Source organism: Lampetra planeri, chromosome 2 (genome assembly GCF_965212315.1).
Source record: "Lampetra planeri chromosome 2, kcLamPlan1.2.h2, whole genome shotgun sequence".
NCBI classification, from domain to species: Eukaryota; Metazoa; Chordata; class Hyperoartia; order Petromyzontiformes; family Petromyzontidae; genus Lampetra; species Lampetra planeri.
The window spans coordinates 32,527,331-32,545,537 of NC_136108.1; the positions used below are offsets into that span (position 1 = coordinate 32,527,331).

At 55.6% G+C, this 18,207-nt stretch overlaps 1 protein-coding gene across 1 annotated transcript in view; it reads left to right on the plus strand.

The window, feature by feature from the left end:
- Positions 1-1,205: 1,205 nt before the first annotated feature.
- LOC144724348 (uncharacterized) overlaps positions 1,206-18,207 on the plus strand; it is a 49,327-nt gene continuing 32,325 nt past the window's right edge. Inside the window, exons 1-4 of the mRNA XM_078603411.1 lie at positions 1,206-1,247; positions 10,050-10,253; positions 14,501-14,623; positions 16,407-17,434. Of these exons, the coding sequence (XP_078459537.1) occupies positions 1,206-1,247; positions 10,050-10,253; positions 14,501-14,623; positions 16,407-17,434 (1,397 nt within the window). The remainder of the gene's footprint in view (positions 1,248-10,049; positions 10,254-14,500; positions 14,624-16,406; positions 17,435-18,207) is intronic.

Here is an 18,207-nt window from a genome sequence, read left to right on the forward strand (position 1 = left end):
TCGGGGTGTTGCGGCCACCCCGCTACACGGAGCAACGATGGACGGAACCCGGCATCGATTGGCCCAGAGTGTGCCCGGTTCGGGTTAGAGTCTAGTCGGCCTTGTATACCGGTTGACGAACTGAGTTTTGTTCGTGCTGGATATCCGTGCTATTGATTCAACGCAACCGCGGTTCTCCGCGATGGCAACGACGATTGCTAACAACACGAATCGTGAGTGCGACCTTCCTTCGAGACGGTGCGGTGGCATGTATCTGAGAGTGTTCAGACGCTGCTCGTGCGAGACTGCTCTGTGTGTGTCCTGCGCTGTCCAGAGCGTGCGCTGAGAGCGGTCCGCGCGCCCGCATCTTGACCCGCGACTTCGTTTCATCCGCTCCAGACCCATCACTGCCAAGTCGGAACGGCGCCGCGCGCGATATTTTTTTTCCCCGTCACTGCAAACAACGCGGGGCAGAGGGAGCTCGAGTCACGTAGATGCGCAGAGGAGAGAAGCGGGCGGAGGCGGAGAGAGGGAGGAGAAGAAGAGGAGGAGGAGGGAGTAACGGGGGTACGGAGAGACGTGGGAAGGGGGTGGACGGATGGAGGGAGAGGGGGGGTAGAGGGAGGAGACGAGGGAGATGGAGGGAGGCGGCGAGAGAGGGAGGGAGGGAGAGAGAGTGGGAAGGGGAGGGGGACGAGGAGAGAGAGAGAGAGGAGGGAGAGCGCATGAGAGAGGGAGGCTGGACGCCTCGGCTTCGCCACCGGGTGAGTTCGCGTCGCCCCGTGCGGCTTCCGAGAACGGGGCTCGCTCAAAGGGGACCTGGGACCCCCTCCTGGGGGACTCTGACCTGGGTGACCTGGAGCTGGGGACCCTGGGACCCGGTCCTGGGAGCGGGATTCGGGTCGATTGTAGCCGAACAAGTTTCACGCGGAGACGCGGGCAGGGCGAGCGAGCGAGCGAGGGCTGTTACGTAACTCCTTGTATAATGCAGCAGCCACTCTGCCACGGTGCGCGTAACCACACGGTACGTGTGCAACGGTTCGCCTACCACGGTGGGTGTGAGCGGTGCGTGTGCCACGGTACGTGCTGCACGGTTGTGCGTAACCACGGTACGTGTGCTACGGTGCGCGTGCCACGGTGGGTGTGCCATGGTACGTGTGCAATTGTGAGTATAGGAACATGGCACGTACCAGGTGCTCCACGGCATGGAAACGATACCGGGTACCATGGTGCGTGTGCCACGGTACGTGTACATGGCGTGTACCACGGTGGGTAAAGCGTTACGTGTAGCACGGGACGTGTACCACACCTGCGCATGGGGTAGTGATGCTATGATGATAATGATGATGGTGCTGATGGTGATAGAGGAGGTGATGATGGTGTTGCTGAGGATTATGGTGTTGGCGAGGGTGATGATGGTGTTGGTGACGGTGATGATGTTGGTGATGATGGTGATGCTGGTGATGATGTTGGTGATGATGATGGTGTTGGTGACGGTGATGATGTTGGTGATGATGATGGTGATGTAAATGATGATGATGTTGCTGATGATGATGTTAGTGATGATGATGGTGTTGGTGGTGTTGGTGATGGTGTTGGTGATGATGTAGATGATGTTGCTGATGGATGATGTAGATGATGTTGGTGGTGATGATGATGATGTTGGTGATGGTGGTGATGATGATGGTGTTGGTGGTTTTTGGTGATGTTGGTGGTGGTGATGTTGGTGGTGATGATGTTGGTGATTATGCTGTTGGTGATGATGATGGTAATGATGATGATCGTGTCGGTGATGATGATAGTGATGGCGATGATGATGATGATGGTGATGATGGCGGTTGAGACCACGGCTCTCGCGCGAGTAGCGAGCGGGGGAGGGGGGGGGGGGGCTCTGTGTGGGAGTCTGCAGTGAGACGGAGAACCGAGAGAGACGGGGGGCAAAGAGAGAGAGGAGAGAGAGGGTGAGAGAGAGAGACGGGGGGGGGTGCAGAAGAAGAGAGGGGTGAGAGCGAGGGTGAGAGAGAGGACGGGGGGCAGAGGAGAGCGAGCGAGAGAGAGACGGGGGGGGGGGGGGCAGAGCGCATGGACAAGAGGGCGGGGACGTCGAGTGGGGGAGGGGGGTAGAATGCAACAGACAGCGAGACCGGGAGAGAGGGGGGGGGGGTAATAAAGAGGGAGAGAGAGGGGGGGGGGGTATCAGACATGGAGATGGGAGCGAGGGTGGAGTCGTTTATGCGAGACTCATTCCCTGTCCTTCTCGAGCTGTCAACCCTCGGGGGGGGAGGGCATGTCGCCCCCCTATCTGCGCTCCATGGCGCTCGCAAGTTTTCCATGCCTCCTTTCACCCCCCCCCCTCTCCGCTGCCGCTCCCCCCCTCCTGCTCCCCTAACCTCCAACCCCCTCCCCCTCTGGCCCCCACCCCCCCCTCTTATCGCCCTCTCCCCTCCCCTCCTCTCCCTCGTCTCCTCCACCTCCGATCCTTCCCTCCAATCTCTTCCGCCCCCCACCACCCTCCCACCACCCCTTCCCTCCTCCCCTCCCTCCCTCCTCTCCCCCTCCCTCCCTCCTCTCCCCCTCCCCCTCCCTCCCTCCTCTCCCCTCCCTCCCTCCCTCCTCTCCCCTCCCTTCCTCCCTCCTCTCCCCTCCCTCCCTCCTCTCCCCTCCCTCCCTCCTCTCCCCTCCCTCCCTCCTCTCCCCCTCCCTCCCTCCTCTCCCCTCCCTCCCCTCCTCTCCCCCTCCCTCCCTCCTCTCCCCTCCCTCCCTCCTCTCCCCCCTCCCTCCCTCCTCTCCCCCTCCCTCCCTCCTCTCCCCCTTCCCTCCCTCCTCTCCCCTCCCTCCCTCCTCTCCCCTCCCTCCCTCCTCTCCCTCCCTCCCTCCTCTCCCTCCCTCCTCTCCCCTCCTCCCTCCCTCCCTCCTCTCCCCTCCCTCCCTCCTCTCCCCTCCCTCCCTCCCTCCTCTCCCCTCCCTCCCTCCCTTCCTCTCCCCTCCCTCCCTCCTCTCCCCTCCCTCCCTCCTCTCCCCCTCCCCTCCTCCTCCCCTCCCCCTCCCCTCCCTCCTCTCCCCTCCCCTGCCTCCTCCCCCCTCCCCTACCTCCTCCTCCCTCTCATATCCCTCACATCCTGCTCCCCCTCCCCCTCCAGTCCCCCCTCCCCTCAGAATCTCTCCCCCTCCCCCACTCCCCCCCACCCCCCCACTCCCCCCCACCCCCCCACTCCCCCCCACTCCCCCCACCCCCCCCACTCCCCCCACTCCCCCATTGGTCATTGGAGACGCGGGCGCGAGTCACGTGATCCCGGCTCCTCTCGTGCCGCTTCACGGGTCCCGGTGTAGGAGAGAGACCGATTACGATCATCCATCAACAACATCATCAGCAACATCATCATCATCTACATCATCATCATCTACATCATCATCATCTACATCATCATCTACATCATCTACATCATCATCATCTACATCATCATCATTATCATCTACATCAGCAACATCATCTACATCATTCTATCAACAACATCATCAGCAACATCATCATCATCTACATCATCATCTATCGGCAACATCAGCAATATCATCTACATCAGCAACATCAACATCATCTACATCATCAGCAGCAACATCATCAACATCATAAAACATCATCAGCAACATCATGTACATCATCTATCAGCAACATCAACATCATCAGCAACATCAACATCATCTACATCATCAGCAGCAACATCATCAACATCATAAACATCATCTACATCATCATCAGCAACATCATGTACATCATCTATCAGCAACATCAACATCATCTACATCATCATCAGCAACATCATCAGCAACATCATCTACATCATCTATCAGCAACATCATCAGCAAACATCATCTACATCATCATCATCTACATCATCTATCGGCAACATCATCAGCAACATCATCAGCAACATCATCTACATCATCATCTACATCATCTATCGGCAACATAATCAGCAACATCATCAGCAACATCTACATCATCTATCAGCAACATCATCAACATCATCATCAACATCATCAGCAACATCATCATCATTTATATCATCTACATCAGCAACATCAACATCATCTACATCATCAGCAACATAATCATCATCATTTACATCATCAACATCATCTACATCTATCAGCAACATCATCATCATTTACATCATCATCAGCAACATCTACATCATCTATCATCAACATCATCTACATCATCATCAGCAACATCATCTACATCATCATCAGCAACATCATCTACATCATCATCAGCAACATCATCAACATCAGCAACATCATCAGCAACATCATCATTTATATCATCTACATCAGCAACATAAACATCATCTACATCATCATCAGCAACATCATCTACATCATCATCAGCAACATCATCTACATCATCATCAGCAACATCATCTACATCGTCTCCATCATAATATACATAATCATCGACATCATCACCTTACACTTCAATCTCACCGTCCAATCATCACTCTCACCACCATCATCACTCTCATCACCACAACCATCATCATCATCACCACAACCACCATCATCATCATCACCACAACCATCATCATCATCACTGTCATCACCACCATCATCATCACCGTCATCACTCTCACCACCATTATCATCACTGTCATCACCAAAACCATCACCACCCTCATCACCACAACCATCACCACCCTCATCACCACCACCATCACCACCATCTGCTGGTGTCTACATCTCCGTGTCTCTGCTGTATCTGCGTCCTCAATGTCTCCATTCCCCGTGTCTCTGTGTCCCCCGTGTCTTCGTATCCCCGTGTCTCTGTGTTCCCATGTTTCTGTGTCTCCGTGTCCCCCGTGTCCCCGTGTCTCCGTGTTCTCCGTGTCCCCGTGTCTCCGTGTCCCCGTGTCTCCGTGTCTCCGTGTCCCCGTGTCTCCGTGTTCCCATGTGTCTGTGTCTCCGTGTCTCTGTGTCCCCCGTGTCTTCGTATCCCCGTGTCTCTGTGTTCCCATGTTTCTGTGTCTCCGTGTCCCCCGTGTCTCCGTGTCCCCGTGTCCCCGTGTCTCCGTGTTCTCCGTGTCCCTGTGTCTCCGTGTCTTTGTTGTGTCCCCGTGTCTTTGTTGTGTCTCCGTGTCCCCGTGTCTCCGTGTTCTCCGTGTCCCTGTGTCTCCGTGTCTTTGTTGTGTCTCCGTGTCTTTGTTGTGCCCCGTGTCTCCGTGTCCCCGTGTCTCCCTGTCTCCGTGTCTCCCTGTCCCCGTGTCTCCGTGTCCCCGTGTCTCCTGTCCCTGTGTCTCAATGTCCCCGTGTCTCCGTGTCCCCGTGTCTCCGTGTCCCTGTGTCCCTCTGTCTCCGTGTCCCTGTGTCCCCGTGTCTCCCTGTCCCCGTGCCTCCGTGTCCCCCGTGTCTCCGTGTCTTTGTTGTGTCTCCGCTATTCCAAGAAGTCGGCGCGTGCGCGGTGAGGTCGCGATGCGGAGAAGAGACGGATAAATAATTAAATAAACATCCCACTCGCCTCGCAGTCGCTGAGAGCCACGGGGAGGGAGAGAGACACTGGGAGAGAGATACACTGGGAGAGAGATACACTGGGAGAAATATACACTGGGAGAGAGATACACTGGGAGAGAGATACACTGGGAGAGATATACACTGGGAGAGATATACACTGGGAGAGATATACACTGGGAGAGATATACACTGGGAGAGATATACACTGGGAGAGATATACACTGGGAGAGAGACACTGGGAGAGATACACTGGGAGAGATATACACTGGGAGAGATACACTGGGGGAGATACACTGGGAGAGATATACACTGGGAGAGAGACACTGGGAGAGAGATACACGGGGAGAGATACACTGGGAGAGATACACTGGGAGAGATATACACTGGGAGAGAGATACACTGGGAGAGATACACTGGGAGAGAGATACACTGGGGGAGATACACTGGGAGAGATATACACTGGGAGAGAGACACTGGGAGAGATACACTGGGAGAGATACACTGGGAGAGAGACACTGGGAGAGATACACTGGGAGAGATACACTGGGAGAGAGATACACTGGGGGAGAGAGATACACTGGGGGAGAGAGATACACTGGGGGAGAGAGATACACGGGGGGAGAGATACACTGGGAGAGATACACTGGGAGAGAGATACACTGGGAGAGAGATACACGGGGAGAGATACACTGGGAGAGAGATACACTCGGAGAGAGATACACTGGGAGAGAGATACACGGGGAGAGAGACACTGGGAGAGATACACTGGGAGAGATATACTGGGAGAGAGATACACTGGGAGAGAGACACTGGGAGAGAGATACACGGGGAGAGATACACTGGGAGAGAGATATACTGGGAGAGATATTCACTGGGGGAGAGATACACTGAGAGATACACTGAGAGATACACTGGGAGAGATACACTGGGAGAGAGATACATGGGAGAGAGATACACTGGGAGAGAGATACGCTGGGGGGATACAAAGGCGGTCGGGCGTGGTGATAGCCCCCCCCCATCCCCTCGTTACTACCACGTTAGCCTTCATAGGTGCTAACAAGCACTTGACCCATCAGTCTGTGTAACTACACTGGGGGACCTTTGTCTTTGTACACCCAACGTGTCGATGTTTAAGCACAAAAATCGATTCCCGTTCATTTCCATTCCACGCACAGCACCCTCCAGCGAGCCACGTGTGGTGTTGGTGGTGGTTGTTGTACACGTGTGGTGGTGGTGGTTGTTGTTGTACACGTGTGGTGGTGGTGATGATGATGGTGGTGGTTGTACACGTGTGGCGGTGGTGGTGGTGGTGGTTGTTGTACACGTGTAGTGGTGGTGATGGTGGTTGTTGTACACGTGTAGTGGTGGTGATGGTGGTTGTTGTACACGTGTGGTGGTGGTGGTGGTGGTTGTTGTTGTACACGTGTGGTGGTGATGGTTGTTGTACACGTGTGGTGGTGGTGATGGTTGTTGTCCACGTGTGGTGGTGGTGGTGGTTGTTGTACACGTGTGGTGGTGGTGATGATGATGGTGGTGGTTGTACACGTGTGGCGGTGGTGGTGATGGTGGTTGTTGTACACGTGTGGTGGTGATGGTTGTTGTACACGTGTGGTGGTGGTGATGGTTGTTGTCCACGTGTGGTGGTGGTGGTGGTTGTTGTTGTACACGTGTGGTGGTGGTTGTTGTTGTACACGTGTGGTGGTGGTGGTGATGGTTGTTGTACACGTGTGGTGGTGGTGATGGTGGTTGTTGTGCACGTGTGGTGGTGGTTGTTGTACACGTGTGGTGGTGGTGATGGTGGTTGTTGTACACGTGTGGTGGTGGTGATGGTGGTTGTTGTTGTACACGTGTGGTGGTGATGGTTGTTGTACACGTGTGGTGGTGGTGATGGTTGTTGTCCACGTGTGGTGGTGGTGGTGGTTGTTGTACACGTGTGGTGGTGGTGATGATGATGGTGGTGGTTGTACACGTGTGGCGGTGGTGGTGATGGTGGTTGTTGTACACGTGTGGTGGTGATGGTTGTTGTACACGTGTGGTGGTGGTGATGGTTGTTGTCCACGTGTGGTGGTGGTGGTGGTTGTTGTTGTACACGTGTGGTGGTGGTGGTGGTGGTTGTTGTTGTACACGTGTGGTGGTGATGGTTGTTGTACACGTGTGGTGGTGGTGGTGGTTGTTGTACACGTGTGGTGGTGGTGATGATGATGGTGGTGGTTGTACACGTGTGGCGGTGGTGGTGATGGTGGTTGTTGTACACGTGTGGTGGTGATGGTTGTTGTACACGTGTGGTGGTGGTGATGGTTGTTGTCCACGTGTGGTGGTGGTGGTGGTTGTTGTTGTACACGTGTGGTGGTGGTTGTTGTTGTACACGTGTGGTGGTGGTGGTGATGGTTGTTGTACACGTGTGGTGGTGGTGATGGTGGTTGTTGTGCACGTGTGGTGGTGGTGATGGTGGTTGTTGTACACGTGTGGTGGTGGTGATGGTGGTTGTTGTACACGTGTGGTGGTGGTGATGGTGGTTGTTGTGCACGTGTGGTGGTGGTGATGGTGGTTGTTGTGCACGTGTGGTGGTGGTGATGGTGGTTGTTGTGCACGTGTGGTGGTGGTTGTTGTACACGTGTGGTGGTGGTGATGGTGGTTGTTGTGCACGTGTGGTGGTGGTGGTTGTACACGTGTGGTGGTGGTGGTGATGATAGTTGTTGTACACGTGTGGTGGTGGTGATGGTGGTTGTTGTACACGTGTGGTGGTGGTTGTACACGTGTGGTGGTGGTGGTGGTGGTTGTTGTACACGTGTGGTGGTGGTTGTACACGTGTGGTGGTGGTGGTTGTTGTATACGTGTGGGGAGCGGTGGCGCAATGGTTAGCGCCCTGCGCTCCGAACCCGGCGACCCCGAGTTAGATTCCCACTCACGGTTCCCAAAACCAGTGTGACGATTATCTCAAACCCATCATGGACCTCCCGTAGGTCGACTCAGCCTCAAATGAGTACCCGGTGCGGTGTGTAGCAAACATCGCCACTGGGAAGACAAAGGCGGCCGGGCGTGGTGAGCTGGCCAACCCACCCACCCCATCGTGGTCCGTGCCGGTCTGCCACTCGCGAACAGCTCTTACCCCCAGCAGTCTGTTGTTAAAGCTACACGTGGGGCGTGTGTCTGTGTGTAGTGTACACGTGTGATGGTGGTGGTGGTCGTGTGTACACTTTGGGGGCTTTTTGCGGTACCGTGTGTGGTGGTGGGGAGGGGGTCTGTGAAGGGGGCAAGTGATGGGCCGATGAGCGGGATCGTGGTGGGAGATGATACAGCGGCTGCTTCAAAAACAATGCGAACACTTTGGAGAATTTGCAACAATATCACAAGACGTGTGCCTCCACCGGGCTCTAGAGACCACCTGGAGAAGATTCCAGGCACAAGTTGACAACGATGGCTGTTAACATTGCATTTGTGTTCATGTTACAACGCATTATCGGTTCTTTTTCCATTAAAAACGATAATCCCGTATGAGTGTTAACAATTTTGCAGCACGCTGTGTAAATATATATATGAAACTAAACTATTGTTATTTGATGACAAGGTAAGGCCTACTGAGCTATGTAGCTCTTTTTCAGAAGCGATCTGGCTATCACGAATGATAAGCTCAACAAAGTGGCTTATCATAATCGTGTGGACATTTATAGCAGCCTATATACTCTCAAACACGTGATGAAGATTCTAAATGTGGAGGGGAAACCCGGAGGACCCGGAGAAAAATCCATGCGACCATGGGGAGAGAGACGCAAACTCCGAATAAACAGCAGGCATCAGGGTCGGGATCGAACCCACGACCTCCTGCATACCTGGCGAGGTAGTTAACATCTCATAGCCACCGTGATGATGAGAGAGAGAGAGACACGCAAACTCCAAATATACAGCAGACATCAGGGTCGGGATCGAATCCACGACCTCCGGCATACCAGGCGAGGTAGTTAACATCTCACCATGGGGAGAGAGACACGCAAACTCGAAATATACAGCAGGTGTCAGGGTTGGGATTGAACCCACGACCTCCTGCATACCAGGCGAGGTAGTTAACATCTCACCACGGGGAGAGAGACACGCAAACTCGAAATATACAGCAGGTGTCAGGGTCGGGATCGAATCCACGACCTCCGGTATACCAGGCGAGGTAGTTAACATCTCACCACGGGGAGAGAGACACGCAAACTCGAAATATACAGCAGGTGTCAGGGTTGGGATCGAACCCACGACCTCCTGCATACCAGGCGAGGTAGTTCACATCTCCTAGCCACCGTGATGATGATGAGAGAGAGACACGCAAACTCCAAATATGCAGCAGACATCAGGGTCGGGATCGAACCCACGACCTCTGGTGTACCAGGCGAGGTAGTTAACATCTCCTAGCCACCGTGATGATGAAATAGAGAGACACGCAAACTCGAAATATACAGCAGACATCAAGGGTCGGGATCGAACCCACGACCTCCTGTATACCAGGCGAGGTAGTTCACATGGGGGGGGGGGAGGGGGGGTGTACGTTATCTGACACTGCCCCCTGCGTGTGTGATTAGCAGGTCGGAAAGGCTGGGCCATGCCTGGCCGCACGGGGGCCGCCCTGGGGGGCCAGGCGAGGGCTCCCGCGGCGGGGGCCCAAGGGGGCGGCCCAACCCGGGGGGGTCAGGGCGGGGGGCGTCACGGGGGCCCGGCCCGGGGGGGAGCCCAGGGGGGGCCCCAAGCAAGAGGCGGGGGCGCCAAGACTTGAGCCGACGATGCAGCAGGTGAGAGACCTCGGGGCCATGGTGCGCCGGAAAAACATGCCAACGTCGGGGTCAACGTTAGGCCTTACGTTGGGTCAGCTGCTCCAACAATACGCGGACGTTGGGTCAACGTTGGGTCAGCTGCTCCAACAACATGCGAACGTTGGCTCAACATTCGGTCAGGTGCTCTAACAATACGCGAACGTTGGGTCAATGTTGTGCCCAGCGTTGGGTCAGTTGCTCTAACAACATGCGAACGTTGGGTCAACGTTGGGTCAGCTGCTCCAACAATAAGCGAACGTTGGGTCAACGTTGTGCCCAGCGTTAGGGTCAGCTGCTCCAACAATACGCGAACGTTGGGTCAACGTTGTGCCCTACGTTGGGTCAGCTGCTCCAACAACATGCGAACGTTGGCTCAACGTTGGGTCGGCTGCTCCAACAATACGCAAACGTTGGGTCAACGTTGGGCCTACGTTGGGTCAGGTGCTCCAACAACATGCGAACGTTGGGTCAACGTTGGGTCAGCTGCTCCAACAATACGCGAACGTTGGGTCAACGTTGTGCCCTACGTTGGGCCTACGTTGGGTCAGGTGCTCCAACAACATGCCAACAACGTTAGTCCAACGTTGTTGGAAGGTTTAATGGGGCTCCCACGGGGTGATTGATGATCAGGCCACTCGCCCATTTCCTCCAGTCGCTCGCTCACTCGCTGGTGGAGGTCAGTGGCCTCCCTGTCGCTCTGCTATAGCTGCTACCTCCACGGTCATCGTTCACTTTGTTGTGCACTGTCCATTGTTCACTTTGTTGTGCACTGTCCATTGTTCACTTTGTTGATGCGTCCACCTACGTGGAGGACCCGGGTCTAACAGGGGCTGTTTCGTCTCGTCCACCACACCGTTCAAACACCACCACCACCAACCACACTGCAAGCCACAACAACAACACACACTGCAGGTCACAACAACAACAACACTGCAGGTCACAACAACAACAACATACACTGCAGTCACAACAACAACAACATACACTGCAGGTCACAACAACAACAACACTGCAGGTCACAACAACAACAACATACACTGCAGGTCACAACAACAACAACAACACTGCAGGTCACAACAACAACAACACTGCAGGTCACAACAACAACAACACACACTCCAGGTCACAACAACAACAACCATACTGCAGGTCACAACAACAACATACACTGCAGGTCACAACAACACTGCAGGTCACAACAACAACATACACTGCAGGTCACAACAACAACAACAACACACACTGCAGGTCACAACAACAACAACCACACTGCAGGTCACAACAACAACACACACCCTGCAGGTCACAACAACAACAACACACACTGCAGGTCACAACAACAACACACACACTGCAGGTCACAACAACAACAACCATACTGCAGGTCACAACAACAACATACACTGCAGGTCACAACAACACTGCAGGTCACAACAACAACATACACTGCAGGTCACAACAACAACAACAACACACACTGCAGGTCACAACAACAACAACCACACTGCAGGTCACAACAACAACACACACCCTGCAGGTCACAACAACAACAACACACACTGCAGGTCACAACAACAACACACACACTGCAGGTCACAACAACAACAACCACACTGCAGGTCACAACAACAACACACACACTGCAGGTCACAACAACAACACACACACTGCAGGTCACAACAACAACACACACACTGCAGGTCACAACAACAACACACACACTGCAGGTCACAACAACAACAACACACACTGCAGGTCACAACAACAACAACAACACACACTGCAGGTCACAACAACAACAACACTCAACCACTCATGCACTCACCCGCTCTCTCACCCACCCACTTGTTCAATTAGTGAGTGTGCTATGGGTGAGCATGAGTGAGTGCTATGGGTGAGTGAGTGCTATGGGTGAGCATGAGTGAGCTATGTGAGTGAGTGCTATGGGTGAGTGAGTGCTATGAGAGTGGAATTCTCGCGTCTACGCGTCATGGAAACTCCTCTCTCCTCTCTCTCCGTGCAGCTCAGAATTTTAAAAATCTGCTGTGTACAGTGGCGGTGTACAGTAGCTGATGCTGCTTGCATTGGGCAGGGGGGGTGCAGCTGCTTGCGAACTCAAAACAAGGATCCTTAAACCCGCCTGAACCCTAAACAGCCTGAACCTTAAACCCGCCTGAACCCTAAACAGCCTGAACCTTAAACCCGCCTGAATCCTAAACAGCCTGAATCCTAAAGAGCCTGAACCCTAAACAGCCTGAACCCTAAACCCACCTTAACCCTAACCCAACCTTAACACTAACATCACCTTAACACTGAACCCGCCTGAACCCTAAACAGCTTGAACCCTAAACCCACCTTAACCCTAACCCAACGTTAACACTAACATCACCTTAACACTAACATCACCTTAACACAAAACCCGCCTGAATCCTAACCCCACCTTAACCCTAAACTCACCTTAACTCTAAACTCACGTTAACCCTAAACTCACCTGAACCCTAAACCGACCTTAACCCCAACCCCAATGTAACCCTAACCCTCCTTAACCCTAACCCCACCTTAACCCTGCTCTGATCCTACCCTAAATCAGACTGCACGTTAACCCTTCCCCAACCGCGATCGTTTCCCCCGACTCCCACAATTAAGCCGACCTTACCCCGATGACGAATATCTAACCCTCACCGTACCCTCACCATGACCCTAACCCTATGCTCATTATTCACAAGAGGTTTTTTTTTACGTGTTAGATCGCGTGAATATAAATGTGTCGTTAAACCCGCCACCACCCGACCAAAGCCAATTAGTAAGGATTTGCCACGTAAACAGAACGTGCCAATTCGTGACCAGTCCAGCACACCGCTTGTGTGTTGGCGAGTCAACACACAACACTTACAATTCGAGTACCGCCATATCCCCCAAACCCTTTTACTTTGAATCGACACAACGATCCTAACCCACATCGCACCAGTATCCCCTAAACAATGATCCCCTAACCCCTAACCCCTGTACTCTATATCCGTCAGCGCTCTCCTCTCACCCTATAACATTATCTATGAACAGCACGAGACCCCCACCCCCCCCCCCCCCCCCAGAGCTCGCTTGGATCTTCGGGGCATTCGTTTCAAACTGATGTCGTCGCTTCCGAGAGAAATATATGTAAATATAATCTCGCGGTTTTTGTCGACCAGTCCAGCATTTGTGCGATACTGCGTTACGGGGGGGGGGGGGGGTGGCGTGGCAGTAAAAAAACAAAAATAAACACCCAGAAACGACAGCTTTCACAAGTGCCGTTGGAACGTGCACCACCGAAAATCCACCGATATCTGCGCCGGCAAGCCGGAACGAGGCCACCGCAGCCGCCGTGGCTGCCCAAAGTTGGAGGTCGTTGGAGGTCGAACCCTCGGCGAGTGAGGAGCAATGGTTTTCGTCGTGGACACCGCTCGGCACAGCGTTTTGTTTTTTTGTCGGCGGGGTTTTGGCGATGGTTTCGTTGTTGTTGTTTTTTCTCCCACCGAAGTGACGAAATTTTGGGTCAGAGTGACCGGCGGCAAAATCTGGCGACTTTCTGCGATGAGGAGTCGACGCAGACTTAGGAAGGAGCGATCCCAGGATTGTGTTAACGACCCCGCACGAGTTGACTTGCGCGTAAAAAAAACCCGCTGTATTCTATTTAGGATTTATTAAGCGCCATTCGCCACGGCGCTAGACAACGCTTGCCGGCGGCGGTAAAAAATGGCAAAATAAGGGAAGGATGGGCGGGGGGGGTAGTGCCGCAGTTGATGATCGGGTTTGGAAAAGGAATGAGATGCGGGCAGCAGGAGGAGGAGGCGATGGTGCAGGGGGTTGAAGGAGGAATGGGTGGAGCGTGATAGTGGACGAGGCTGGTAGAGAGGGGGTAGCGTGAAGGTGGATGGTATAGTATGAAGTGAGTGCACGACATGGTCAGTGGGTTGCTGGGCTGAGCGTAAATGCGAGTGGTTTTATTGAGTTTGTGGCGTGTTGTGTTTTTTTTGGGCAGCCTGCGACGTTTTGAGCTTCGTTTGGCAACCTTCCGCTTTCAGGAGTTCACAATGAGCCCGGGACTTTTTCTGTTTAGTTTTCACGCAAGCGACATTCGTGACTGCGAGTCGGAGGCATGGAGTTGGCCACGCTGCTCTTTGGCTCTGCGCGCTGCGTTGCGTGCGTTGCGTGCGTCGCCCACGATGTCCCCCCCCCCCCACCCGCAGAACGGCGGTGGAGTCGGGCCCTGGCTCGATGAGGAGGACGATGACGACGAGGAGGAGGAGGAGGAGCTCCTGAAAAAGAAGAAGATGAGGAGGAAGCAGCTGGGGGAGAAGCAGGCGAAAGAGGTGGGGAGCACGGCACACAGAGCGGCTCCCTGTCAATCCCCCACGAGAACCCTGTTATACCCCTAAAGTATCCCTGTGAGTCCCCTGTGATATCCGCTGATATCCCATGAGATTCCACCCCTCTGAGATGTGAAATCCTGCGGTTACCCCCCGCACCTCCGATTAGCACGGTCGGCTATGTGCGGCGCGAAAGAAGTTCGACATACATACATAAGACACCCGGTGAGCCCGATGGGTCCCTCTGATAAACCCCCGAGAGTCTCCTGTGAGAGCCCTTGAGACCCGAACCGTTTGCATGGAGAAGCTGTAATCACGAGCCGTGTCAGGTGATGACTACTCCAGTTCAGATGATGTTGAATAATTATTATGTTAATGATGGTGATTACGATAATCATGACGACGACTTGCGTTCCCGGTGATAGGTGTGTCAATGTGCGTCAATGCACGCATGCTGGTAGGCGCACAAAGACAAAGATCCCCCGCGTAGCCTGTAACAGACTGTCGGGGCAAGTGCTGTTAGCGAGCACTTCTGAAGGCCGGAACGGCACACGAGGGGGTGGGTGGCAAGCACCACGCCCGGCCGCTTTTGTCTCCCCAGTGGCGATTTTTATACATCGCACCAGGTATTAATTTGAGGCTGAGTCGACCTACGGGAGGCACAGGACCGGTTCAGATAATCGTCACCGATGTTGGCCGTGAGCGGGAATCGAACTCGGGTGGCTAGGTTGGCAGCACAGCGTGCTAACCACTCCACCACCGCTCCCCATTCAGTCACATATTCACTTTAAGATGTTTTTTGTTCATGTTTTTGTTTTTTGTTTGTTGCGGTTGCACCCGATTCAAGAGCCGAATGGCTCACAGGGCTATACATAATAAATGAACTTGAAATGAACTTGAACTACCGCACACACACACACACACACGCGCGTTCACTCTTGCGGCACAATGAACCTTTCCCGAGCCGGGAGGAACGGGAGGGCATCGCCGGGGCTGTGCGACCGGCTCCCCCGTGGCCACGGTTATATCGGTACGGGCGGCCCGTGCCGCCCGGGAACCTCTGCCTCGCCGTCACATTGGTGACAATCGCCGCCGGTGCTTAGCTGCCACTGATCGCGGTGACATCATCGGCCGGCTGCGCCACGGGTGACGGCACCGGAGGGCCGCTGACGGCAACTGTGCCCGTCGCACCGGGCGATCGTCACCGCGGGGCGACCACCACCGCCGTCGTCTCACCATCGTTTATTATTATTTATACCGCGCTTCCGATGCTACCGCAGTGGTGCAATGGCCCGCGTTCTGGACTCACGATGCAGAGGTCATCGGGTCGATTCGATCAACGGCGCAAATTTCTTAAATCTCCCCCCCACCCCCATCGGCTCCGTCCGACCAGCAGTGTTAGCGGGTACGCCATGGCCTCGTTAATAGCCACGTCTCACGTACTCCCACCTCCTGGATACTGGGTACTCCTGACTCGTGAGCTCGGCAAGGCCGCGGGGAAGCGTCCCGCCGAGTTTTTCACAAAACGCCGGGTTAGTCGCCACGCAGAGCTTCGTGAAAATCGCGCGAGGGGGTGGGGGGGGGGGGCTGACGGCGGCGATGGGCAGGGTGCCGGGCGGGTGGGGGAACGCCACCGGTCTGGACGACGTTCGGAATCGAGCGAACGGAGCGGAACGTCTTGACGCGTGCTTGAGCCTTCTGTCGTGTCGCCCTCGGCCACTGCGCAACCCCCCCCCCACCCCCCACCCCTCCCCCCACCTTCTACGCACCCCACCACTCCCAACAGAAAACAAGGACCGACCCGAGAAACTGGAAGACGCCGGGGGGTGTGCACCCCCCTCGGGCCAACTCGTCCTCGTCCTCCTCCTCCTCGTCGTCGTCGGGCAGCAGAGCCCCAACCACCGGCGCTCAGGACGGGCCCAGCAGCACGAATTCCAGGGGCAAAGACAAGCGGAGCAAGCAGGGAGACGACGGGGCCAAGGACCCGGGCAAGGACCCGGGCCAGGCCGCGATCAAGAAGAAGAGGACGCAGGATGCCGGGGGGGATGGCAGGAAGGCCGCGGCGTCGCGTGAAGCCAAGAAGTCGGGTCCCCCGCCAGCGCAGCACTCCAGAGGAGACGCCGAGGTCCCACCTCGCGGCGGCGGTGACGGTGGCGGTGGCAGTGGGGCCGGCAACCGCGGTCGGGCCAATGTCAACGCCGGAGGTCGCCCGGGCGCCGCCGACGGGCGGAAGACCTCCGGAGAGTCTCGCGAAGCGGCGGGTTCCTCAACGGCAGCAGCAGCAGTGGCGGCGGCGGGGAAGAACAGAAAGCAAGACAAGGAGACGAACAAGAAGCCGAAGCGGAATCAAGACGCCGGCAAGAAGCCGCAGAAGCCAAGAGCTCAGAGCGGCAGCGCGGGAGGCAAACCGCGGGAAGTCGGCGGCGCCCAGGGCGGGGATAAAATCATCGAGAAGGCGACGGCGACGGTGGTGGCGGCAGTCAAGGAAGGGGGTTCCGGGCCGGATGGGAAAGCCAAGAGGGAGCGGCCGCACGACGCCGCGAGGCCCTCCGCGTCGGGCAAGTCGAGCGAGACGGACGGCGTGACCAGGGGCCCGCCGGCCAGGGCCTCGAGGAGCAAGGGCGGGAGGGTCGCCGGGCCGCCGGAGAAAACGGGCGGGAAGAGGAGTGCCGAGGAACTGGGGCCCGAGGCCGCCGAGGGCGACGCCGGCGGCGGCGGGGGGGGGCGGCGGCAATGCCGGGAAGCGCAGGAAGAAGGCGGCGGAGCTGCAGCTGCGACTGGAGCCGGAGGCTGGAAGTGGAGGTGGTGGAAGAGGTGGCGGAGGAGGTGGTGGAGGTGGAGGAGGAGGTGGCGGAAGAGGTGGCGGAGGTGGTGGAGGAGACGTTGGAGGCGGAGGAAGTGGCAGAGGAAGTGGAGGAGGAGGCGTTGGAGGAGGTGGAGGAGGTGGAGGAGGCGGCAGAGGAGGTGGCGGAGGCGGTGGAGGAGGTGGAGGAGGTGGTGGAGGCGGAGGAGGAGGCAGAGGAGGTGGAGGAGGAGGCGTTGGAGGAGGTGGAGGAGGTGGAGGAGGCGGCGGTGGCTGCACGAGAATCGGCGTCAAACGCACGTCGCCGTCGCTCCCTGGTGAGACCCCCCGCCCTCTCCTCACACTTCTTGATTAATTTAGGTTTTATTTTAGTACAAACAACGGGGGGTCAGATTCTGCTGTTGTTTTATTTTTATCCGGTTTTGTGTGGTGGTGGTGGTGGGAATTAGCTGATGTCGGATAGCGAGGAAAATTGCCAAAGCGATGGGGTTCACCCGCTCTCGTTGAGATGTGAACCAGGCCCTAAAACCCCGGAGTTTGAAACAATTTCTGAAACGTGAATTGTCCGACATCAGTGTCCAATTTGAACTCCAGTAGCGAGCGTCGCGCCAACCCCGTGTGTCGGAGAAAGGCCTCGCCGAAGGAGACTTCGCAGAACTACCTCTGAGATCCCTTCAGTTTAACGCCTCATGCACATGCCGCGGTGGTGGTGGTGGTGATGCAGCACTTTCGGACAAGCCCTGCTACGGCGCGAGATGTTTTCTGCGTGGCCGTCGATCCGACA